The sequence below is a fragment of the Rattus norvegicus genome, chromosome 1 (assembly GCF_021556685.1).
Source record: "Rattus norvegicus strain SHRSP/BbbUtx chromosome 1, alternate assembly SHRSP_T2T, whole genome shotgun sequence".
Taxonomy (NCBI): domain Eukaryota; kingdom Metazoa; phylum Chordata; class Mammalia; order Rodentia; family Muridae; genus Rattus; species Rattus norvegicus.
The window spans coordinates 220,447,146-220,471,851 of record NC_141534.1 but is presented as its reverse complement, the minus strand read 5'-3'; the positions used below and the strand labels follow the sequence as shown (position 1 = coordinate 220,471,851).

The 24,706-nt window shown below is 49.4% G+C and overlaps 2 protein-coding genes across 6 annotated transcripts; one reads left to right on the top strand and one right to left on the bottom strand.

Moving 5' to 3' along the window:
* Positions 1 to 3,435: 3,435 nt before the first annotated feature.
* On the top strand, positions 3,436 to 9,817 carry Ccdc86 (coiled-coil domain containing 86). Its single transcript, NM_001006974.3, is given in 4 exon segments — positions 3,436 to 4,156; positions 6,787 to 6,916; positions 8,713 to 8,787; positions 8,919 to 9,817. Coding segments are annotated over 4 exon segments (1,026 nt in total). The 5' UTR covers positions 3,436 to 3,455; the 3' UTR covers positions 9,039 to 9,817.
* On the bottom strand, positions 7,490 to 23,249 carry Ptgdr2 (prostaglandin D2 receptor 2). Of its 5 annotated transcripts, XM_087563643.1 has the most exons (5): positions 23,081 to 23,249; positions 14,547 to 14,635; positions 13,276 to 13,374; positions 13,052 to 13,145; positions 9,709 to 12,086 (listed from the first exon to the last, which is right to left on the bottom strand). In XM_087563643.1, the coding sequence occupies exon 5, from the start codon at positions 12,028 to 12,030 to the stop codon at positions 10,819 to 10,821; it is 1,212 nt and encodes a 403-aa protein (XP_087419769.1). In that variant the 5' UTR covers positions 12,031 to 12,086; positions 13,052 to 13,145; positions 13,276 to 13,374; positions 14,547 to 14,635; positions 23,081 to 23,249; the 3' UTR covers positions 9,709 to 10,818. The 5 variants fall into 5 exon arrangements, with proteins under 5 accessions (XP_087419784.1, XP_087419785.1, XP_087419769.1 ...); XM_087563658.1 differs by lacking the exon at positions 23,081 to 23,249 and having other exon boundaries at positions 7,490 to 12,080; positions 14,547 to 14,662; XM_087563650.1 differs by lacking the exon at positions 23,081 to 23,249 and having other exon boundaries at positions 9,709 to 12,154; positions 14,547 to 14,799.
* Positions 23,250 to 24,706: the final 1,457 nt, after the last annotated feature.

Sequence of the window (24,706 nt, the reverse complement as noted above, 5' to 3'; positions counted from 1 at the left end):
CATCTGTAGCACGCACTCAGGAGGAGGATGAGATAGGCAGATTGCCATGAGCTAATCAAGATGGTTTCAGGCAGGGAGGAGAAGAAAGTCGTGAAAATAGGGACGAGGAGAAAGGAAAGGTAAGGGAAGGGGAGGGGAGGAAAATTTACAGTATCTAAAATAACACCAAGAGACAGCTGGAGCTCCAGTGGACATTTCCCACTGGAGACCTACATGGCGGCTTACTGCCAGGAAGAGTATGGGGGAGCTGGTCATACCACTGGGAACTGTGGAGTAGAAAGATAATGAACCCATAGTGCCGAGGGCAGTTGGTTCTGGGGGAGGGAGAAGGAGGCCTTTGGAGAACTGGGGGACAGTTGGAGAGATTTCAGCCTGACTGAAAGAGGATTCTAGAAAAGCTATAGGAAACCTGTCTTTGAATATGTAAGCAACTGTGAGTAGCAGAGAGGAGCCAGCTGCCGGGTATGTGCTGTGCAGCTCTGTTTACTCTGCACAACCCTGGGAGGCAGTTGTGCTGTTCTTGTGACTATTTTTATTAATAAAGAAACTGAAGCACAGGGAGGCTTGGGTACTCATAAAGATCACGTAGCAATTAAGTAGAGGTGGGAGCCTGGCCAGTCTGACTCCAAAGCCTCAGTTTTTCATAGTAAATCTCCCTGTTCCCAGAAGATAACCAAGACACAGAAAGGATAAAGCAGTTGTCCAAAGCCAGGCAGAGAGTGACACTGTGAGCCAGGATTAGTCACAGAGAGGGAAGGTTTAGTTGCCTGGCAACGGCCCCTCCTGCAGACATTTCTGTCCCTAACTGCTCCTGGTCTGTGCACTGGAGGGGTTGAGTGTCACACATGCCATGAGGTGCTGACAGGGCAAGACCTGGTTTATTTATGTAACCTAAGATCTGCTGACTGAAGGAAACCAGTGCCTACAAATGGACCCATGATATGGATCAGATATTCTCCTAGACTTCAATCATTCATCCTACCAGGGCAGCACGGTTGAGTTTTGAAATCCCCAGCATTAAGTAAACACTTGTTGCCTACAAGGGGTCTCCTGGAGTTCTTTAGTCCCCTGGAATACCAAACCAGGAGGATGATTGTCTATCCTAGAACAATAGTCTGCACTAACAGATGCACACATAGAGGTGCACAGATACACACAGATGGGCACATGCAATTTATACAAGCAAGAGCATAGTGATTTGCAAGCTTGAGTCAAGAGACAAGGACAGTCAGTCTGGTACTCTCTCACTTTGCCCTGGCAGAGGTAAATGGCCACAGGTAAGAGAGAGAGAGAGAGAGAGAGAGAGAGAGAGAGAGAGAGAGAGAGAGAGAGAGAGAGAGAGAGATTGAAAGACAAGCCCAGACATTCAAACACAAAGAAAGAGACAGACCTTTATTAGTCCTCCCACTCCAACCCCACCCCCATCTCACTGTTCTGCCAGGAGAGTCAAGGTTCTGGAGATCTTTTGATAGCTAACAAGAGCCAACTCTTAAAATGAGGATTTATATGCAAATAATGTTTACAAAGTGCCCCCCCCCAGAAGCAACAATGGGTGAATGGGAAAGTGAGCCAGGGAAAAGCCTGAGGGCACATGAATTACCAGATTACCTTCACAAGAACCTGGGGCTAAACCCTGCTGAGGTCTCTTGAGGGGTGGGGGAGCCCCTTCTTATCCTACTACTAGATGGAACTGAGGAAGAAAGCTACCTACTCTGAAAATTTCAGGAGTCTTCCCTGACCGGTGCATACAGTGATAAACCAGGCTGGGCTCAAGTGGAACCCTGCACAGATGTTAAAGGCACATCCAACGTCTTCTGTCCAAAATCAATCTCTCCTACACACACACACACACACACACACACACACACACACACACACACATACACACACACACTCTCACGCTCCATCCCTGGAAGAGACACAAAATTAGACCTGAATTATTTAAGTAGACCCAGGATGTGCTCTAATCAATATTTGCAAGTGACCCCTCCAGATAGAGGCAAGAGACAGGAAGGGGGTTGGGGGTCTGAGGCAGCCTGGAGAAAACCACAACTCCCTGCAGCTCCCCTTAAATCAGGGACATGAGGGCTCTGAGCCATTACTGGGGAGGCAGGAGCTGACATATAATTACAACACCAGGGTGCAATTGTTCTTAGTGACATGGAGAAGCTGTGCTATTCCCTAACCCTAAGGGTGGACTCAGGTTAACTCCATCAGTATGCATCTGAGACCATGTGTGCAGTGCTTAGGGGGTGTGTCCAAGAATTGGGCATCCACTTTCTACCCTGCAGAAACTTTTCTCTGGCTCTACATCTTCCTTGCCTCCTCCTGGGTCAGCATGTAACCATCCTGGCAGAAATGAAGGTATTCTAAAGAGACACTTTTGCCTATCAGACAATCAAACAAACAGTGGACTCCAAAGAAATGGGAATTTTCTCAGAATTCTCATGCTGGGAGAAGAAAAAAGGGTACCAGCCAGAGGGGAGACAAAAACGGGTACCAGCCAGAGGGGAAATTTGTCCCCTGGAAAGAGCTTGTCAGACCACCTACAGGATGAGACTAAAACCCAGATAATGGTGGGGCAATGGTGGACAGAGTCATACCTTGATAAGGACTACTTAAATGTATTTATCCTTGGCCCTCTATCTAAACTTTCTATCTAACTTTAGAACCCTGAGGTCGAATTTGGGTGATTCACAGAATCTCTTTGCCTCTCTTCCCAGTATGGCCATTTGAATAATTCTTTTTCTAAAGCTTTCCAATTTTAATTTGGCTCTTTCCGGTGGTTTGTTGACGATGGGGTAGCCAGACCTGACTTCGGGCACACGCTGTGACCCCCCCAACATTGACAACAAAGCAGTCAGGGTTTTCTGGGCCTCAGACCTGACACTTCGCTGATTGAAACTGTTGAAGCATATCTGGGCACAGTAGTAAAAGAGATGGTAAGGGTGAGAACGTTTAAGAAAACTCAAAAATTGAAGATTTCCCACTCATGCAGACCCCCAGGGCCTCCTCCTTTGTTACACTGCGCAAAGCTACTATTACAAAAGATAAAACAAAAGAAAACGTGACGTATGCGGGCCCAGCTGTTCCAGAGTAAATTAACACGCTCAGCTCTGCCTACAAACTCCCTCCGCCTTTTTGCCAACCTCTTCTCTCAGGGAAAAAAGAAAAGGTATACCCCACTCCAACCCCGCTTCTCTTGCACCTAGAACTCGCGGTTTACAAAAACAAAAACGACCAAAAAAAAAAAAAAAACCGCATCGCGGAAACCCAGCAACCAGACACAACACGCATGCGTCTACTAAGCCCAGCCCCCGGGACAAACATCCCCTGCTTTTCCACGCATCACTCTACCGCCAGTGCGCACTTCCTGCCCGGTACGGAAATAGACGAGTCTGACGTCATATGAAGGCGCCGACGATTCTGAAGGCTACGGAGACTACACGTGAGCCATGGGTACGCCGCTGAGGCGCAGCCGGCGGCTGGAAGGCCTAAACCCTCTGTCTCTGGAGAACCTTCCTGACCCCGAAGTCTCTCGGGCCAAACGGGCTCTTGTAGATTTCAAGTCGAACCCAGAAGAAACAAGAGAGCTCGAGTCTCCGAGAGTTCCGCCACTGGACCTTGTGTCTCCCCAACCTCAGCCGGAGACTAGCCCCGAATCACCCTGTCCTAAACAGGATGCAGGCTTTGGGTCCCCACAAAGGCAACCAGAGCCTCACCCTGGGTCCCTTCAACTTCATCAAGATCTGGGCCTGGATTCACCTGCAGGACAGACAGAGTCGAATCCGGAATCCCCGCAACGAGAGCAGTCATCCAAATTATCTCCCACACAGGACTCTGAGGTAGCCCACGCTAAGGAGGAGGTGATCCCAAGATCTCCCGAGCCTTGCCCGGGTCAGCAAGCACCGGGTCCCGAGCCCTCCCAGCCAGCACAGGAGCTGGCATTCCAGGCACCTAGCTCCCCAGAGCGCCAGCTGGAGCCAAGCAAGCAACCTCCGGCTGGAGAGTCAGTGACCGGAAGTCTCGACCTAAAGAAGCGAGTTATAGCTTCTCCCCAGGCCCCAGCGTCCAAGAAACTGAAGGAGGAGCTTCCTGTAATTCCGAAGGGGAAGCCCAAATCCGGGCGTGTGTGGAAAGACCGCTCCAAGAAGAGGTAAAGTGAGGACAGCATGGGCGATGTGTTGGGTTCTCCGTGCATTTGGACCTTGCCTTCGCCTGAATGAAATCCCAGACTTGAAAGAGCTCACCCGAGTAAAATTAACAAACAGGATCATGTCAAAATGCCTAAGGGAGATCCTCAGTGGTCTTGAGGTGTTCTTTTGAACTTCCTTTCCTTCCCTTTTTTTATTGCGAGGCAGGGTCTCACTGTGTGACAATGGCTGTCCTGAAATTCACAGAGATATGCTTGCTTCTGCCTTCCTAGTGCTGGGTTTGAAGGCATGTGCCACCTTGTCTGCCACATCTAGTGAGGGAAGCAGAGCAAGAAAGGCAGCCATTATAGTGAGATCCTTTTTACTGTAAAATATCATCACTGGTTCTGTGTCACTTCCTTAGGGATGGCCAGAGAGTGAGTCTTTCATAGCCAGCCACACATGTAATCACATTTAATCTTTCCCCTTTGGAGCAGGTGTTACTAGTATTAATATTGTACATCTGAAGAAAACAAGGCTCACGGAGGCTAATTGAGACACGGGATGGGAGCATAGATTTGACCGCAAAGCGAGTGAGCGGAACCCATTAACCTGCTTCTGTTGACCAGCTTCACTTGGGTTGCAGCCTTCTTAAGACATGGGGTCTTCCTTGTCCTTTCAGTGCTGGGGCATGGTAATGCTGAGTTTATATTTTTCAGTAAAGGAATGAGGAGGCTTATATGAAGGGCATTGTTTAGGCAGCAGGGAAAGAGAAGTGGGTTCAGTTGAAATTTCAGCTCTGGAGAAGAAGTAGGGTTGAAGTATCAGCTACTGGCCAAAGACAAGAATTCGTAAGAGAACAGGGCATCAGAGATTTTAAGAGGATGACATTGACGGATGATGGACTGTGCCAGGCTTTGTGCAGGCACTTTACAGATGTCATTTTGTTACTCTTAAAGCCTAAGCTCTGGGTATAACCCCTCCCCCAAGCATACTCCATTAAACTTAAGAAAGTTAAGCTTAAAGAGAAAGGCACCAATCAGAAAAACTTTGAAGCTGCTCCCAGCAAGTCACAGTAGCCAGGCCACTGATGGCCACAGGCAACCTGTTACCCTTCTATACTGTTATGTACACACAGGGGGGTGCCGTGGCTGAGAGGCTTCCTTGCCCAGGGTCTCATAGGAAGTAAATAATGGTCTCAGGACCAGACATCCCAGGCCTGTTTTCCATCTCCAATAACTAGTGCTGAACATCGACTCTGCCTCAGTGCTGTAGCCACTTGCTACATTTACATTCACTATTAAATGAAATAATCTATGAGTCTTCTTAACACAAACTACAAATCAAGCGCTACAGCAGCCTATACGTAGTGATTCCCTTTCAGGAAGGGGCGGGGATCATTTCCATGACGGAACATTGTTGTCACTGATGCTCTAACAAGATATAGTATTATGTCTAGTGGCTCTGGTTTCTCCAGGCTTCCATCATCCTGTCCTTCCAGGATTCTCAAATTCCGGTTTGTTAAGAGTGAAAGGAAGTCCACAAGGTACCCACTGCTCTGCTTTTTGGAAGCTGGGTCTTGAGAAAGCTTGGGGACTTAGCAGAGAGGAGAATGCTGGTGTCAGAAGCTAGCGATGCAGTGGGAGGGGACAGAACCAGACTGCCTGTGAGTAAACCTGGTGCCAAGTTCCACACTGTGTGCCAGACTCTAGGAAGGGAGCAGACACTCAGAAATGCAGCATTGACCTTTGTCTGGTCAGCCACAGACATGCACCAAGGCCTTCAGAGACAGGGTTCCTCAAGATATCCTCTAACAGGCAAGTAAATAGGAACTCCTACACGAGTCAAGGTTGGAGTGTGGGAGGCAGAAGGGCCACTGTGAAAGGATCTGCTGAGGAGCCTTAGAGTTCTGGGGATAAGAGAGGGTTGGGGGGAGAACAGGCCCATGGGACACCCAGCAGACTGAGCAGGTAGTGGGGGAGAGATGTGAGGGCTTGTCTTCATTTTATTTTTACTTTTTATCACAGAAAAGGAAAGAGCTGAGTTTTATGAGTCCTATCACCAGTTTCAACAGTTTTCAGCATTTCCTGGCCCAGCTTTATCTTCTGTTCCTTGTCCCTGCACTTAACCCCTCCTAAAATGTTTTAGCATACCCTAGAGTGTTCTTACAGATGTCATCTCCATTCTTCTATGACTGTAAGAGCATTTGACTCTCCAGAAAAGCCAGACTTATCAGAAACCCCCAAATCCCACTTCTCCACCTTCACATCCCCCAAACTGAAGAATAATCTGAATTTTTTACAGAAAGGCTTTGTTTTTGCTGTTTGGAGGTAAAGTCACACCCCTCTAGGGAATGAGCACCTCATCTCCAGAGGCATTCACTCACAAGTTACCCTGTTTGGTAGCAGCAAAACTGCACAGCTGAAGCTGTATGAGTACAGAAAGCTTCAAGTCCCAAACTACACTCAGGAATGAGAGGACTCTTGAGTCTTGGAATGGAAATAGGCCTACATGCTTAGTAGCCCATTCCTTCCTAAGCTTCTGTAGAAAGCTGAATGCCAGGCAGTCAGGAAAGGAGTAGACGCAGACCCAGAGCCCAGTGACAGCAGGGTGTGAAGGCAACACCACAGAGGTCCCCTCCTCTCCTGCCAAGGTTCTCCCAGATGGTTCAGGACAAGCCCCTGCGTACCTCCTGGCAGAGGAAGATGAAGGAGCGACAGGAGAGGAAGCTGGCTAAGGACTTCGCCCGGCACCTGGAGGAGGAGAAACAGAGGCGCCGGCAGGTAAGGGACCATCCCTCCAAGTCTGGATCCCAGAGGCCAAATACATATCTGCTGCAGTAGACGCTGGGAGGATGACAGACAAAGGAGTATGACTTAGTCAGAGCTCCTGGGCATGAGGACCCCAGGGGTAAGAAGAATAGTCTAGGGCCATGGTAGAATTCCCACTCTACCATACAGCTAAGCCTTTGCTTATGGACATGCAGGAGACCTGGAAGTAGTGTGATGAGCCCAGGGTAAAGACCAGCAAGCCATCTTGGCGGCGGGGGCGTTCAATATGGTGGGGCTAGACCCCTCTCAGAGATCTGCTTATGAGGGAAAAGCTTGCCTCGGATTTGTTGCTGTCATTCTAGAAGAGATTCCCACACACTATCCTGGGGGTGGTTCTTATACCTTCCTTCCAATTCACTCCCCTTGCCCCAATTCAGAATCTCATTAGAGATTCATGCCCATGAGCTAGGGACTTGACTAGCATACACAGAGCCTTGAACTCAATCACCAGCACCACAAAGACTTGTTCCCAACACCTTTAGCCTCCAGGAAGTCTTGAAAACAGTCCCAGTTTTGCTTCGGCAGTCAGCACTGAGCGAGCAAGGACATGCTGGGTTGGTTAGCAGGACTGTCCACAGGGACGAGTTCAGCTCCCACTGCCAGTCTGTTGAGCCCAAGGTACAGAAGGAGTTCTGATTCAAACGATTTGTCTCAGCTCTGTAGTCCCAGATTGGCCACTGAGAGGAGGGATGGACCAGTCAAATCACTAAGGCATCCCTCCACCTATCTTTGCATCACTGCAGATCTAGCTGTCACTAAAGCCGTATCTTTTTTCCTGTGCAGCCTTGATTCCTGCTTGGCCAAAATAGTTGCCAACTTGTGAGCAACTGGAAAGGTGCATCCTCCCAATCCTCCTTTTAATACATAAGATCATAGGTCACTTCCTCCCCAAGGGCACCAGGTTGTCAAAGCCACAAAAAGGCCTGACCACATAACAGTCATCTGGAGCCACCATCCATGCCCTAGCCCTACTAGTACAGTGGCAGCATAGCCAGGAAGCCCTGGACTTCCCACCCCCAGAGCAGGCTCTGAGTGTCCCTGGAGAGCTGGTACTGTTCCAGGCCTAGTTACACACTTCTTTTTTTTTCACCACACACTTATTTCTTAAGTCAGTCTGATGAGTTAGGTCCTGTGGTCAGCTTTACTGTAGAGATGAGGAAGTGGAGGTATAGACTCAACCATAGCACCCTAATTAGAAAGCAGAATGAAGACTTAAGCTGGACCAGGTTCCTCCAGAGCCTTTTGACAGCTCATCCTGCCCAGCCCTTCCTAGGGCCAATTGTGGAGCCCAGCTATACTGGCCTTTCATTCTCATTCTGGGACACCTGAACCTGAGCAGAAGAAAACCTGGGACCAGCCCAACCTTCTCCCTGGCAGCTAGTGCATGGGGTGTTGTGTAGAAAGGGCCATTCTGCTTGCATTTGACTTCTAGGTGGGAAGACATCCGCATCTTGGCACATGCAGTTGTCCTGTGAAGCCCCTGCCTTCAGGTGTCTGCTTTCCCACCTTTCTGATTTGGAACTGGGTACTCTTGCCGTGGTGGGCCTCAGCTCCAGGCCCACAGTGCAGGCATTGCATCCCTGGTCTTCCCCGGAAGTGCCCAGGCCTCTACCCTTCCCCGCTGGGAGCAACCTGGAGGCCAAGCAGGCTTCTCCTCCTAGGATTGTGTGGGTTCTCACTCACCAGGGGCCTGAGATACTAGGGCCATCTCAGCTTCTAGCCTGAGATTCCCCTTCTGTGTGTTTCAGGAGAAGAAAGAACGCCGAGCTGAGAACCTCAGACGCCGTCTAGAAAACGAACGCAAAGCTGAGATTGTCCAAGTGGTGAGTGCCCACTCGGGGTGCAGGCTGGGCAAGGTGAAAGAGGCTGTTAGGGTGCTTGGGCCCCTGCCCCCCTTTTCCCCAAAGACAGGGTTCTCATCCACACTGATACCTCTTATCTCCCACTCCCTCAGATCCGGAACCCTGCCAAGCTCAAGAAAGCAAAGAAGAAGCAATTGCGCTCCATTCAAAAGAGAGACACCCTGGCCTTGCTCCAGAAACAGCCACCCCAGAGGCCTGTAGCCAAGGTCTGAGCTCAGGACAGTCCAGGGCCTCAGCAGGCGAAGAGTCACAGCAAGCAAGCAAGGCACCTCTCAGACCACTGTCTGACACCTTTCCTGGGGCCAGCACACTAACACTGTCACATCAAGATGGGGACTCCAGCCCAGAGGGAACTGAAGACTGTGCTGGAACTCAGAGATTTCACTGTCCCCATCTCCTTTCCAAAGTGCCTTATGATCCTGAACTGTTGCGGGTGGTAGCAGCAGTGCACACCTTTAATCCCAGTGCTCAGCAGACAGAGACAGGCGGATCTCGGAGTTGGGCCAGCCTTGTCTATAGAGTACAGGATAGCCAGGGCTACACAGAAATCCTATCTCAAAAAAAACAAAAAACAAAAAAACAACAAAAGGTCTTGAACTGTGAATTCTTGTTTCTTGGTGAGCTGGTAACTTCCTGTCTTGGGGTCCTTAGTCTATCCACATCGGGAGGCCTTCTATCAGAAGGCAGTGCCTCCATTTTTTTCAGTGACACCTTGGTCACTAGTGCATTCTGCTGATTTGGTCCCCTCAGTCAACTGAAGCCAGCCCTTCCTTAATTTGGCACTGAAAGATTGAAGTGGGTAGTTGCAGGGAGCGGAGTTTCTCTCCAGCACTCCTTTCCCACATTGGACTGAAGAAGCCTTGGGACTTGAGCCATGCCCACTTACTCTACCGCAGAGGTGTTTATTGGTGTCCCCATAAGTACAGCTCTAGGCTCCTAGAAGGACAGAAGTCCCTGGGCTTTCATTATCATAATAAACCATTAAAACACATGGTGTGACAGGTATGCTGAGTAAAACAGACGAGACTTGGTGACATTTTACTCTCTGGTTTGAGAAGCACACAGAGCTGACAACCAGCCTGGCCTTAAATGGTTCAGGAGATCCTGAGAATACCCGTCCTTGTTCCATCAACTCCCCTTCCCCTAGAAGGTAAAAATGAGTCAGCCAGCTGCCCTGCAGTCAGTCTATGGTGAGGAGGAGATCTGATGTGTGATGGAAGGTCCATGGCCACTACAAGTTGCCCTCCTACCTGTAGGTTAGAAGTGAGAGCTGCCAGGCCGTCTCCCTGTGAGGCAGTTAATAGGGGAAGGTTGTTCTCTGGATAGAATTGATCCAATGATAACTGAAGGCTAGAGTGCAGCTTCTGGCAGCAGCGACAGCTCTAAAACTGGGCAGTGAAGATCTTGAGTGGGAGTTGACACCAATATGGCTAACAAGCTGGATAGCAAGGTGTGGTTAAAGCATCGGTCTCAGGCTAAATGGGGGGTTAAAAGTGAAGGCCGTTGGCTGTAAACTGCTTCTCAACCCTTTTCCTCTCACTGACTCCCATAAACAGTGCTAATTGGCAGTCTCCATTCACAAAGCAGGGCCTTAAGAGATGCGGGCTCTGAGCTTAACCTCAATCCCAATTGCCTTGGGCCAGCTACCAGGAAGGTAATAGAAGTACAAAATCTTTACCCAACCCTCATCAGTTACCCTAGCAAATCCCTAGGCAATTAAGTACTTGGATTCTTTAAGTGTAGAAACCTGGAGTCAGGAACCAGGTAGCACCTCTAAAGGCTACTTTTGCATTCCTGCTGCTCTCCCAGTTCCACATTGCAAGATTAAAGTGTTTAGGAAGGATTGCTCCTTGCCCAGGGCACTTCCACAAGCTGGTTTCCTGGACCCTACCCAGTAAGCTACGACCTGGGCCTGGCATTGGCTATGTACTTTTTCAACTGGGTATGGGAGAGGCCTGGGATGTGTTGGCACAGCTTCTGGGCTGTGCCCATCTAATCCAAAGTACAGCTCAATGAGCCCTGCTTCTCCTGGGACTGCTCTCGGACCCTCCGTGGGAGCTCTGCACTGCCACGCCTCATCCAGCCGATTAAGCGAGCAGGACGCAGTTGGGGAAATCGGTCAGCCAGCAGTAAGGTAGAGGCTGGGGTGGTGGTGGAGGAGGCGCGGCGGCGATGGCGGCGGCGACAGCGCTTGCCGGGCCCAGTACTCAGGTCGCTGTCCTCCACCAGCACGCTTTCAAGCACCGTGAGTAGCGAGCGCCTCAGCTTGTGCAACATGTCGGGACAAGTGAGCACATAGAGTAGTGGGTTGACCACGCTGTTGAAGAAGGCCAGGCTGGTGACAAAGGGCAGCCCACGTGACGCGAGCTGCCGTAGCGTGGTGACAGAATGGGCACGCGCCTCCAACAGACTGAAGATGTGGTAGGGCCCCCAGCAGAGTATGAAGGCCACCACTATGGCTGCCACCAGACGCACGAAACGGCCTGTCCTCTGGCGACCACGGTGATGCAGTTGTAGGCTCACAGCCACGTGGCTCGAGGCGATGATGGCCAGAGGTACCATGAAGGCCAACAGGAACTTGCTGACCGCCAGGGCCTTCTGACGGTAGTCGCACGTGGTGTCGCGGTCAGACCCTGGATTCAAGAGCAGCATGTTGTAATAGCACATGATGCGGCCATCACGCCGCGGGATGGTGTCCCTGAACACGAAATAGGGTACTGTGTTGAGCACCGCCAGAGCCCAGAGCATCAGGCAGACTCTGTGCGCGGCCGCCACCGTGCGGTGGTTCTGTGCCCACACTGGCCTCACCACCTGCAGGCAGCGATCCAGGCTGATGGCGCTGAGCAGGAAGCCGCTGGCAAACATGTTGAGGAAGAAGACCGAGGAATGTAGCTTGCAGAAAGTGGTGCCCAGTTCCCACGAGTGGCCCACTGCCAGAAAGTAGGTGAAGAAAGGCAGAGAGGCAGCGGCTAACAAGTCGGACAGCGCCAGGTGCAGCACCCAGGTAGTGACCACCGTCTGGCGCATGCGACAGCCCACCACAAACAGGATGAGTCCGTTTTCCACCAGGCCCAGCAGGGAGGCCAGCCCGTGCAACAGCACCGACACGTGGTCAATATAGCGGAGGCTAGAGTTGCTGTGGTTTGGAAGCTGGACCATCTCCTCCAAGAGTGGACAGAGCGGCTTCAGTGTGATGTTGGCCATGGCCAGGTGGAAGAAAGGAGAGCTGAACCTGGCACCCAGGAACCAGAAGCCTGTAGCTTGGGCAAGAGATGAACCTATCTTAGAGTTGCCAGTATTGCCTGGTAATAGGGTAGACACTGGGAATCTGTGAGGATGAGGAAGACAAGGGAGTATTGCAGTTTTGGGCAAGCCAGGTATAATCTTCCTGAGCCTAACAGTCTTGAGTTTGTAAGGCTACTGGGACAAAATGAGAACACTTTTAAAAGGGTGTGGGTGGATGGGGAAAATATAAGTGTGTGCTCATGAGGAGCTGAGTGTGACCCCAGGACCTAGGGATGGTACACGTGCTGAAGACATAAGGACAGGTGGACCCGAGGGGCTCACACCAGCCAGCCTAAACTAAGTAAAATGCAGGTCCTAGAGACCTTAAAAAGACAAGGTAGGGGACTGGAGAGCTGGCTTCACAGCAAAATGTATACTGCTTTTTCAGGGGACCAGTGTTTGACTTCCAGTACCCACAGCTGCCCCATATAACTCAGTTCCAGCAGGTCCAATTCCTCTGGCTTCTGTGGACACCTGCATTCACATGCGTACCCACCAACACACACACACACACACACACACACACACACACACACACACACACACACACTTTAAAATAAAATCCATTTAATGTGGACTGATCCTAAGCAATATTACTCAAGGTTGACATCTGATTTATACTCCCATATACGTATACCTGCATTCACATGCACACACATACACAATTTGAAATAATAAAAATAAGTCATTTTTTAAGGTGACTGCTCCTAAGGTTAACTTTTGGCTCACACACACACACACACACACACACACACACACACACACACACACAAGGGAACTGATATAAAGCAGGCACTGTATCAATACCATTGTGATTACTATTAAGCTCTCATCCAAGATCACAAAAGGTCAGGCCAGGCAGGATTCATTTTCTCAACCTCCGAAACAGAAGAGTAGCCCCTCATGTGGGATGGGAGGTCTTTACCACCCAGTCCCTTACCTCTCTGCAGTTCCTCCTAGCGAGCAGTGGTCAGCATCGGACGTGTCTGCTTGGCTGTGCTGGTTGATTGAGATCAGGGGAGCTGGCCCTTCCTCTGATAGAAGGAGAGGAAATAAGATAAGAGGGACAAGCGTGAGACCTGGCTGGAGGAAGTGTCACACAAGAACCCGGGGAAGGCAGTGATAGTCCTACCTATCCCAGGAAACCCAGACCCATGTACTCACCCACACCCTGGGCCAATAGGGACGATAGGCGACAACTAAGGAGCTCTGAAAAAGCCAGGATCTCTGAATGCTCACAGCCTCATGGAGAACCCCAGGACCCTGTAACAAAGCTGGGGTCAGGGAGGCCTAAGGGAATCACATTGTATACTCCCTGCAGCAGAGAGGAAATGAAAGCAGGGTGTGGGGACTCAGGCTGGGCCAGGCACCCACACCCCTCCAGGTACTGTGGTAGATCCTGTAATAGATGTTCTTTCTTGCGGCTCTGGGAGAAATATGCCAGTACTCTCTCCATCCCATTGTACAGATGAGAAAACTGAGGCACATGTGTTTAAAGTGTTTGTTGAGCCACTCAACACAGCCATGTGGAAGGGGGATTGTTCAGTCCTCGGGCTGCTGTCTAGCTTCAAAAGTGGGATGATAGAAGAAGAGAAGGAAATAGGTTGCCAGAGACCTCAGAACTCCTCATTCTAACAGAAACAGTGGCCAGAATGGAAAAATCTACTCCCTTCCAGAAACCACTGATCTTCGTAGGGTTGAGCTCTGGGACACCAACCTAGAATATCCCTCACAAAATACCTCTTGGAGCTAGGTCAAAGGGACCAGGCACATCTGATGTCTGTGATTTCTATGAATTCCTACAGATCCCACTGTTTTAGCTTTAGCATCTGCAGAGCGGTTATACTCACATTAATCCAATAAGCATAGCTTTTCAGAAGAAGAAACTGGAGTTCAGAGAAGCACAGAAGCTGGACCAGTGCTGTGGAGGGAGACTATTTTCCTTCCAGCAGACAGGGCCATTCTTTCTGCCTTGAGACATCCCTTGAGCTGCACTGTCAGTATCATGTGGGATGCCAGTGCTCCTGCACTTTTTGGAACCACCGGTTCCTATCCCTCAGGCTGCATGAAGACAGCTTCAAGACTCAGGATCTTGGGGCACTCAAGCAGCTACAATCCTGTTATAGTGGGAACCCCAGCTTTCCAACACCCTGAGCTTGAACCCAGCCTCCAGATGGGTGAACTTGTCAGTTTCTCTAAGCTCACAGAGTGATCATGTCCCCTCTCCTGAGGTGGCACTGTGGCCATGATTGAATGGCTCACACATTGGGTCTACCACCTAGCTAGCCCCCAGGAAAACACTGTCCTTCCTTCTGGGCGTCAGGCTTCACCAGGCTTCTAAGCTTATCCCCTTGTCATTCTAACTAGGAGTAGCCCTCTGTGTAGTCCTGAGAGCCCACCAAGGCTGCCCAGCCCCTGGAAGGCTGCCTCCTTACCGAGCCACACAGTGAGCACAGGGTTGAGCAGGGTAGCAGCTTCTGAAAGCAGCAGGACTGAGCACCAGGAGTGGCAGGAGGGGAGTGAGCTAAAGGAGGAAATAGCTGTCAGCCCTGACCAAGGGCAGGGGCGGGGACACTATGTTCAAAGTCTTTCATCTCCATCCAGGCCACCAGCCCCTGGTCCACCCCTTTTCTTCATAGAGGAGCCTCTATAACCCAGAGGGCAGTGTTAAGTCCTTTACTGCTAATCCCCGGACACCACGATTCTCCAAGGAGAAGTACTCCAGCTCTTCTGAGGCAGCATGGGCCCCTGTCCCCAGAGAACTAGAGGAAACAGGGAGGGGCCGTGGGAAGAGCACAGAGACCCTTGGCCAGGAGGTCAGTCACTTCTCCTTACTGGGTGCTGCAGTGGTGACCAGGAACAAAGTCTCACAGCAGGTGGTAAGGATGAAATGAGGTGGGTCATGGGGGCATCCGGCACACATGTCCACAAAGACAGCTTCTTTCCCATCCACAGAAAAGTAGGGAAGAAGGTAGCTACTTTACAATAAAAAGAAAAACAGACCCCGAGTCTGGAGTAGGAGAAGGTTGAGTCTTAGAAGTTTGCATTTTAGCCCGACAAGGTGCTGCACGCCTTTAATCCCAGTACTAGGGAGCCAGAGGCAGGTGGACCTCTGGGAGTTCAAGGCCAGCCTTGTCTACACAATAAGTTACAGGACAGCCAGGTCTGTTACTCGGGTAAGCCCTGTCTTGAAAAACGACAACCCACCCCAAAAAAGTTTACATTTTCTCATTGTCTGACTTTTGTGAGTATGTATGTACACGCAGGTATGCATACGTGCAGGTATTGGTGAGCATGCATGTGGAAGCCAGAGGACACCTCAGCTGTTGTTCTTCAGGGGTCATCCAACTGTGGTGTACGTATATATGTGTGTACGCGTGTATGCATGGTGGTGTGTGTGTGTGTGTGTGTGTGTGTGTGTGTGTGTGTGTAGACCAGAGGTCAACATCAGGTGTCTTCCTCAGTCATTCTCTGCTTCATCTCTTTTTTTTCCAGATTTTATTTATTATATTTTATGCATAGGGGCATCTTGTCTGCATGCATGTCTGTACCATGTGTATGCAGTGCCCATGGTGGCCAGAAGAGGGCATAAGATCCCCTGGAGCTGGAGTTACAGGCACTTGTGTGTTAGAGGTGTGGGTGCTGGACATTGAATCCTCTGAAAGACCAATCAGTGCTCTTAACCACCAAGCCATCACTCAACCACACATATGTATGCGTGTGCACGTATCATAATACATTATATAATATATATTTATATATAATATAATATATATTAGTATATACTATGCCAGCATGAGTGTTCCTTACAATGCCTCAAGACACAGGTTGCCTCAGAAAGGGCCTTGGTTGTCCAGACCCTTAGCCACACAAAAGCTCTCCCTTCCTTGGGTCATGATGCTTGCAGCCCTTCCTGAAAGCATTCCTACACCTTCTGGGGATAACATCCATCCTTATCTGAATCTAGACTGTGCCTATGGGCTCATTGTTTCCAGCTGGTTGTGCAGTATTGGGAGGCTGTGGAACCCAGCAGGCAGAAGTAGGACAGTGGGGTGAGACTTTATGGTTAGACCCATCCATCCCTCAGTTCCTGGTTCATACTTTGATTCCTTTTTCAACATGATGTCAACTTAAACTGCTCTGCCACCCACTTCCTGCCATGCTGGGCTGAAACCCTCTAAAACCATGGACCAAAACGAACCTTTCTTCCCACAAACAGTTATGTCAGGTACTTTGGTCACAGCGACACAAGCATAACTAATATGTTGCCCAAGCCATACAGGCAGGGGCAAGGCCATGAGGCAGTGTGCTGTGGTGGTTAGGCCAGGACCTTTGGGTCAGGCTGCCAGTATTTGGATCTGGCCCTGCCATTCTCTAGCTATGTGACCTTGAGTGAATAACTCCACAGCAGTAAAACATAACTCTTAAAATGTCTTCTGAGGGCTGGAGAGATACCTCAGCGTCTGAGTCTGTTTCCCAGCAGTCATGGGAGAAGGCTTAGAACCTGTAGCTCCAACTCCTACACATTCTGGGCGTAACAACTGTCCTAACACTCTCTACTGGACGCCACAGGCAACCGTACGCACACACTCAAACACACGCACTCACACACACATACACACTCAAACACACGCACTCACACACACATACACACTCAAACACACGCACTCACACACACACTCAAACACACATAGACACTCAAACACACGCACACACACACATGAACACATGCACTCAAACACACAAATGCACACAGAGGAACATACACACGCGCACACACACTCAAACACACACACTCACTCACAAACTAAAAATTGGGTGGTACATGAGAGGGTTGGTGGCTGGGGGAGCACCCTCATAGAGGCAAAGGGGAGGGAGGGAAGGGAGGTTGTGGGATGGGGGGCTTGTGGAGGGGTAACCGGAAAGTAGGATATCATTTTAGATGTAAAGGAGTCAAATTATTAATAAAAAATGAATCTTTACAAGATCTTTCTTCTGCTCAGTCTTAGCCTTAACAGAGGTTGCTATGTAGCCTGCTCACTGAACTAAGAGAGTTCCTTCTTTCCCTAATAGACTTATCTCATCACCAAGGCACGAGGCCTGTACAGACATCCCTCAGGCTCTCAGACCACCCAAGTCCTCCCCCGGCATGCCTTTGTGCAGTGAACATCCTGCACGGCTTCTATGGCAACCATGTTAAGGGGCTCTCATTCAGATAAAATCCTTTCTCTTCTGCCTTTTCTCAATTCTAATCCTGTCATAACACTCATGTCCCAGCCCTCCCTGAGAATCTCTTACTGCTAAATAAAGTTTCAAAGCCCTAGTAAAGTTACAAAGACAAACCAAAGCAAGGATTCCCCGAAGTGAGGCATTTTATGAAAAAGCAAAGGGCACACCCTCTTTCCCCTTGTCGAAGAGGGGCTTGTGGGACCCTGGCTGATCGTGTGCGATGAGAAGCAGCTTCTACAGGCATCTACAGAGTGTGGGGAAGGATGTCAGCAGGATGTGGCTCATGATTCGTACTCTAGAGTCTCAGGATGTGATTCAACAGTGCCCACTTGGAGAGGAAGAGTGTCTGAAGGGTGGCAGAGCCATGGGGTTCCTGGGGACCAGGGTTACTGGTTAGGAGTGACAGGCAGAAGCCATGACTGTTCAGCAGTCCTATTTAGCCTTAAAGTAGGAGGAGAAAGACTAGTCAAAAGGAGAACTGGAGGCCATCAAAGCCGTCACCTCCCCGCAATCAAATGGGAATGACAGTGACTGGGACCTTAGGAAGGAGCAAACATAGCATTGACCAAAGCTCCACAGGGCTGGGGAGAAGACCCACTCTGTAAAGTGTTTTGCCAGGCAAGCATGAAGATTGAATGCCCAGAATCCACATGAGAAGTCAGACACAGCAGCACACACTTGTAAGCACAGTGGTGGAGCAGTGGTCCCTGGAGCTCACTGGCCTGCCAGCCTAGGCAAATTGGTGAGCTCCAAGTTCATTTGAGAGGCCCTGTCTCAGAAGACAGATACGGTATGTAGTGACTTCTATGTGGATATTAGCTGTTATGCCAATGCTAAACAAGATAAAATCCATAGAAACCCAGAGGACAGGGACAGAGTAGGGGACTAGAGGGAACTGATAGACTCTGTTAGAAAAAGAAGAGATGGTTATGGATGGATGTGGGGGGCTGGAATGGGAGGATCCAATGCAGAGGGGGAAAAGATGGGGTATGGGGAGAGACAGCTAAAATTAAGGGCCGGTTGAGGGAATAGTATGGAAATCAACAAAGCAGAAACTTCCTAATATATACACATAATGGTAACCTAAACGAAACTGCCAAACAATGGGGGAGGAAACCCCAACTGGCCATCACTCATCATCAACAAAGTTTCCAGTATCAGGATCCGGTTACATCTGCGTTGTTAGCCAAAGGGGCCCCAAACAACCCAGGCTGCTGCCTAGACTATAGATTGCCCTTCAAAAGCTGACAGCAAGACCCCACTGTTGAATGAATACACCTACCAACTCACTGAACACGGAGAGGTCAAGCCACACAGAGCCTTCACCCCTGATTCAGCATCTCTGGTACAGGAAGGTACTCTGCATGCTCTCAGAAGAAAAACGTAAACACCAACCCAGCCGCAAACCCTTTATCTACCATGGTGTGCTGCCTGCGAGACAGGCCTGTGCAATGCTGGCACAAAACCTGTGGGAGTAACCAACCCATAACTGACATAAGACCCACTCCGTGAGACGGAACCCATTCCTGACACTGCTTGGGTGACCGAGAGCCTGAGACTAGAGGTAAAACCAAACACTGCTGTTCTAAAAGGGGGATGTGGCAATAAAAGAACTTGTAATAACATCGTCTATTGTCACAGAAGAGCATCCTGCTCAGCCATCATCAGAGAAGCTTCCTCCTGCCACAGAGGGGGACAAACACAGAGACCCACAGCCAGACGCTACACAGAGAGTGAGAGACCTAGGACCACTCAGCCCTAAATGTGTCTCCCTCAAATACTTCCCCTCAGAGCTCAGGGAACCTAGAGGAAGAGGAGGCAGAGGGAGTATAAGAGCCAGAGAGTGTGGAGAACACCGGGAGGACAGGTCCTCACTCACAGAGTCAAGCGGTAAGCACGGGGCCTGCATGCGTCTGCACCAGGTCCTCTGTGTATACAGCTTCAGGCTCAATGTTTTTATGGGATTCCAGAATGTGTGGATGAATAGGTTGCCGATTTTTTCAATTTGTTTATTTTATGTATATTGATTTTTTCCTGCATGTGTATATATATACCAGAAGAGGTCATCTGATCCCACAGCATCTCTGATTCTTGTGTCTTCTCTTGGGCTCTTTTTCTTATGTTAGTTTGTCTTGTCCAACTTTGATGTGGTGGACTTTGTTTTCTCTTATTATACTTTATTTTGCTATATTTTTGAGTGAGTGAGTGAGTGAGTGAGTGAATGAATGAATGAATGAATGAATGAATGAAAACCTAGCCACTATAGTAAAGGTTAACAACTGAACTATCATTTTTGCCTTGTGGGAGAGGGAAATTCAGCTTTCTCCAAAGGAGTGACATTGAGTATACCAAGCACTACAGGGCAGAGCAGGCCTCATGTTCAGGAACAGTTAACTGACATATAATGGACTCTATAGGCTGTGTGTGTGTGAGTGTGTGTGTGTATGTGTGTGTGTGAGTGTGAGTGTGTGTGAGAGTATGTGTGGGTGTGTGAGTGTGTGAGTGTGCGAGTGTGTGATGTGAGTGTGTGTGAACGTGTAAATGTGTATGAGTATGTGAGTATGTGTGTGTGTGAGAGTATGTGTGGGTGAGTGTGTGAGTGTGTGTGAGTGTGTGTGAGTGTGTGAGTGTGTGTGTGAGAGAGTATGTGTGGGTATGTGAGTGTGTGAGTGTGTGTGTGAGTGTGTGTGAGTGTGTGAGTGTGTGTGAGAGAGTATGTGTGAGTGTGTGAGTGTGTCAGTGTGCGAGTGTGCGTGTGTGTGTGAGAGTATGTGTGAGTGTGTGAGTATGTGGGTGTGCGAGTGCGTGTGATGTGAGTGTGCAAATGTGTGTGAGTGTGTGTGAGTGTGTGGGTGAGTGTGTGAGTGTGTGTATGTGTGTGTGCTTTTATTGGCTACAGTTTGGTAGATTTGAGTGGTTTTGGACTTTGTTTTCTTAGTTTGGGGGGATTTTATTGTTGTATTGGTTTGGGGGATTTTTTATTTTTTGAGAAAAAAATAAAGTTGAATGAGTAGGGACAGGGAGAGGATTAGGAAGGACTTAGAGGAGGAAAAGATATATTTAATTTTATATATTATAATATACTATACATTTACATATAAATAAAACATTTAATTTTTTATATTTTTTATTTGAATTTTAAAACTTAAATAATAAAGATATAATAAAGAAGAATAAATAACTAAAGTTTATGCTTTAGTTAGAAGAAGAAGAAGAAAGTAGAGGCCTGATGGCTTTGCAAGCACAAGGACCCAGGTTTGAACCCGTGGCACCACGTGGAAAGCTGGGTGTGGCTGCGCCTGCCTGTAACCCTAGCACTGGGACACAGAGGCAAATCCCCAAAGCTCTTCCAACCAGCCTAAGCAGAACCTTTGAGCTTCCGATTCAGTGAGAGACCCTGTCTCGAGGCAGATAAGGTGTCAAAGAGGAAGACACCTCAGTGCTGCTCAGGCCTCCACCTGTATGTGCAAGGGCATGCTTACCCACATGCTCATGTACATGCACCACACACATGCAAACACACAAGCATACATAAGTATGTGCACATGTCCATATAAACAATATATACCGCCTCTCTCTCACACACACACAAACACAGATATACACATACACATACACATACACATACACATACACATACACATACACATACACACACATACACATACACATACACATAGAGAGAGAGCGCACACGCTCTGGATGAACCCAAGTATCTGGGCCTGCCTTACCTTATGTGCTAGGGTATCTGACTCAAGACGACTAAGGCGTGGCTAGGGAACATGCATTTCTAGGGGACCACACAAACCACATAGAGGACTAAGCCAGTGTGGTGGGAATGTGGAGCCCTAAAGACTGGGCACCAGCAGCATATTAGACAGAACCACTTCTCTCTGGGCCTGGGTTCTGGCCCTAAAAATTAAAGGAAGTCATGAGTCAAACTAAGTGCTCAGAGGGAGGCCTTGAGGCCTAGCCACTGTGGTTGTCTCTTGGTGTCATCAAGATGTAGCTCAGCAGTGGGACTCAGCCTGCCGGTGGCATAGCACTTACAGCTATAGCTGCCCTGAAAGAATGATTCATCAGCTGAAAAGAGTCATTCAAGTCAGAGACCTCTGAACGTGAGGGGTAAGGGGTGGGGCTCACAGCCACGTCAGCCTAGATTCCCTATGCAGCTGGAAGACATGGAGGAAGAGGCCTTTGGATCCAGAACATGCCCAGTTCCGTGTCTGTGATCCCTGACACTTGAGAAGAACATTGCCCACCCATCCACCCACTACCTTGCACACTCCACAGCCATAGGCCCTGGTCCCTGAATACAGCACGTCTTCATGGCATCAAGCTCAGTGGTACGGGAATAACAAGAGCAGATCCAGCAGGGCCCCTCACTTCTGCAGAATCAGAGCCTGTGGTTTCCTAGCACATGGGTCCTGGGGAACTGTGTTTGAAGTGTGGCCCAGATGCCCAGTAGGAGCATTCAAGGCCCCTCAGAATCCAGCACTGTGACCCCCATGAAAAGAGGAATGACCCTATAGACTCATGTATATGAATGCTTGACCCATAGGGAGTGGGCACTAGTAGAAGGTGTGGCCTTGTTGAAGAAGTAGGTGGGGCCTTATTGGAAGAAATGTGCCGCTGTGCAGGTTGGGTTGTGAGGTCTTCTATGCTCAAGCTACACCCAGTGTGGCACACAGTCTCCTTCTGCTGCCTTTGGATCAAGATGTAGAACTCTCTGCTCCTTCTCCAGTACTATGTCCTACCATGGCAACAGTGAACTAAACCTGTGAAACTGTAAGTCAGCCCCAGTTAAATGTTTTCTTTTATAAGAGTTGCCCAGGTCCTGGTGTCCCTTCACAGCAATAAAACCCTAACTCAGACAACCCAGTCCCTGCATCCTGTTCCCCACACTCAACTACCCTATCCTCCTCCCTGCCTCCTGTCTATGCCTGGATCTTGCTACCTGGAATGTCCACCTAGGCCTTCACCTCCTGAAATAGTCTCTGTGGGGGAAAGAGTCCAGTGCAACTTCCCAGTAGAGACCAATGCAGCCTCCCAGTAGAGACCAGTGCAGCCTCCCAGTAGAGACCAGTGCAGCCTCCCAGTAGAGGCCAGTGCAGCCTCCCAGTAGAGACCAGTGCAGCCTCCCAGCTGCACTGCATTAGGAAGCAGGTCTTTTGAGTTCCTTTCTGGCCACTTTTAAACAAGTCAACCAAAGAGGAAGTGAGATGCAGTCAGGAAACCCTAAATCTTCTAGGAGGTGCCTCCGGAGGTGCCCATACCTCACAGAGAAGTGACTGGGTGAAATTCTACAGGACATCTTGTACGAGACTGATAGAGGCCACTCAGAAGCTACTATCACTATCACCATGGAAAGGAATGACCTCCTCACACAGGCAGCAGGCCCATGCATACATACCTCCACCTTCTTCACTCCTCATTGTCATCAGTCAGCATTCATCATCACCCCTGCCTGCTCTGCACACACCAGGCCATGCCCATGACCTTGCTCCTGATGTCTGTCCGCTTCCCTGGACTATTAGTTCTTCCACCCACCTTTTGATGCACTCCTAATCATCCTTCAAAACCCTGTGCAAAAGTTGCCTCCTCAGGGACGTCTTCGCTTACCCCACCTCATCTCTGTCCTCCCAGTCTTCACTTGACTCATAGCCACCCTTGTTCTCCGTGGTCACTCTTTACTCCTACCCTCACGATGAACAGTCCAAGAGGCTCTTCTTATGCTTACTCTTCGTCTCCAAAGCTGAGCAGGGTGTCGGGGGTGCATGTGAGAGTCCCACGAAATGTCTGCTGAACACACGGCTCTCCAGTGCTGGAATCTGTGTGCAGACCCAAAAGCTCCACCAGACCTCACAGAGGCCCATGCTTCCTCCATCTGGTGGGCCTGCACCCAGCCCAGAGCCTGCTACAGCTCCCCCTGCGGCTAGTGATGGAGACAACCTTGGACAGCAAGGAGGCTGGATTAGGGTTTCAGATTGGCTCTGTTGGTAGAGCGCTTGCCTAGCATGCCTTAGGTCCTAGGTTCTATCCCTAGTATTGCACACATCCAGCAAGGCTTTGTGTGCCTCTCACTCCAGCACTTGGGAGGTAGAGGCAGGAAGATCATTCTTAACTGCATAGGGAGTTATAGCCAGCCTTAAGGAAAGAGGAGAAGGAATAGAAGGAGAGGAGAAAAAGGGAAAGCAGCCAGGCCTGATTATGTTCTATCCACACACAATTTAATCCTCACCATAGGAACAGCCAGATATTAGCTCCCTAGCAATATCATAACAAGTTCTCACACACTCGGGGGCTTTTAACAGTGAATATTATTCTCATGTAATCTGGAAGTTGGAGAAGTCTGAAGAGAAGTGGTCAGCAGGGCCACAGGGCTGCTGTAGAATGGCATCCATCCAGACAGACATCCATCCACCCAGACATGCCCCATCCGCCTGCCCCTAGGGTACACTGAGTTGATGAAGGGTGCAGATAAGTGATGCTCTGACCAAGCCAGCTCAGTCAGTGAACAGGCCTCTCCAGCGCAGGAGCGAGGATTAAAAAGAAAAAGGACAATTAGACAGCACTGTAGCGTGACCCCAGCCAGCTCTGAGGCTGAGGCGGGTTTATTTTTTCCCAGCCTGCTTTTATACCATTTTAATGACATGCAAGTACTAAGGTCAGCTCTAGGTTAAGGGAACAAGAAGGATAATAAACACAAACCGCCAAGCAAGGCAGTAAACAAAGCCCCGTGATCACTGTTTCTAAGGGCTTATCAGGATGACCAAAATATCGGAGCCTACTTCCTGTCCTAGGCCAAAGTCAGATTCTTGCCTGAAGCCTACTTACTTGTTCTAGCCTAAAATCAGATTCATCTCTGAGCTCACGTCCCTGTTCTGGCCGGATGTCAGATTCCTCTCTGGAGAAGCCTCAAAGCTCTCCATATCTCTCAAATCTCAGAGCATCCCAGTCGTGTTCATTTGCCGTGTTGGTTTATTGAGACAGGATCTCATGTACCCCAGGTCGGCCTCAAAATGACTCTGTAGCCAGGGACGGCCCTGAGCTCCTCCTCCCTCCACTTCACAAATGCTGGAAGTCTAGGCACCCTTATCCTACCATATTCTTAGTCTTACTTTATGGATTAGGAAAGTGAGAGATGGCTCGGTAGTTAGAACAAGCACTGGTTTTGTGAAGACACAAGCTTGAGACCCAGCATTCATGTCACGTGGCTTACTACCCTGTAACTCCACCTTCTGGAACCTGAGACCCTCTGCTGGGTCCACACACACTATACTCACGTTCACAAATTCAGACACAAACACATACCTACACACATAATTAAAAAAGGAAAAAATAAAGCACATTCCTGGGTCTGGCA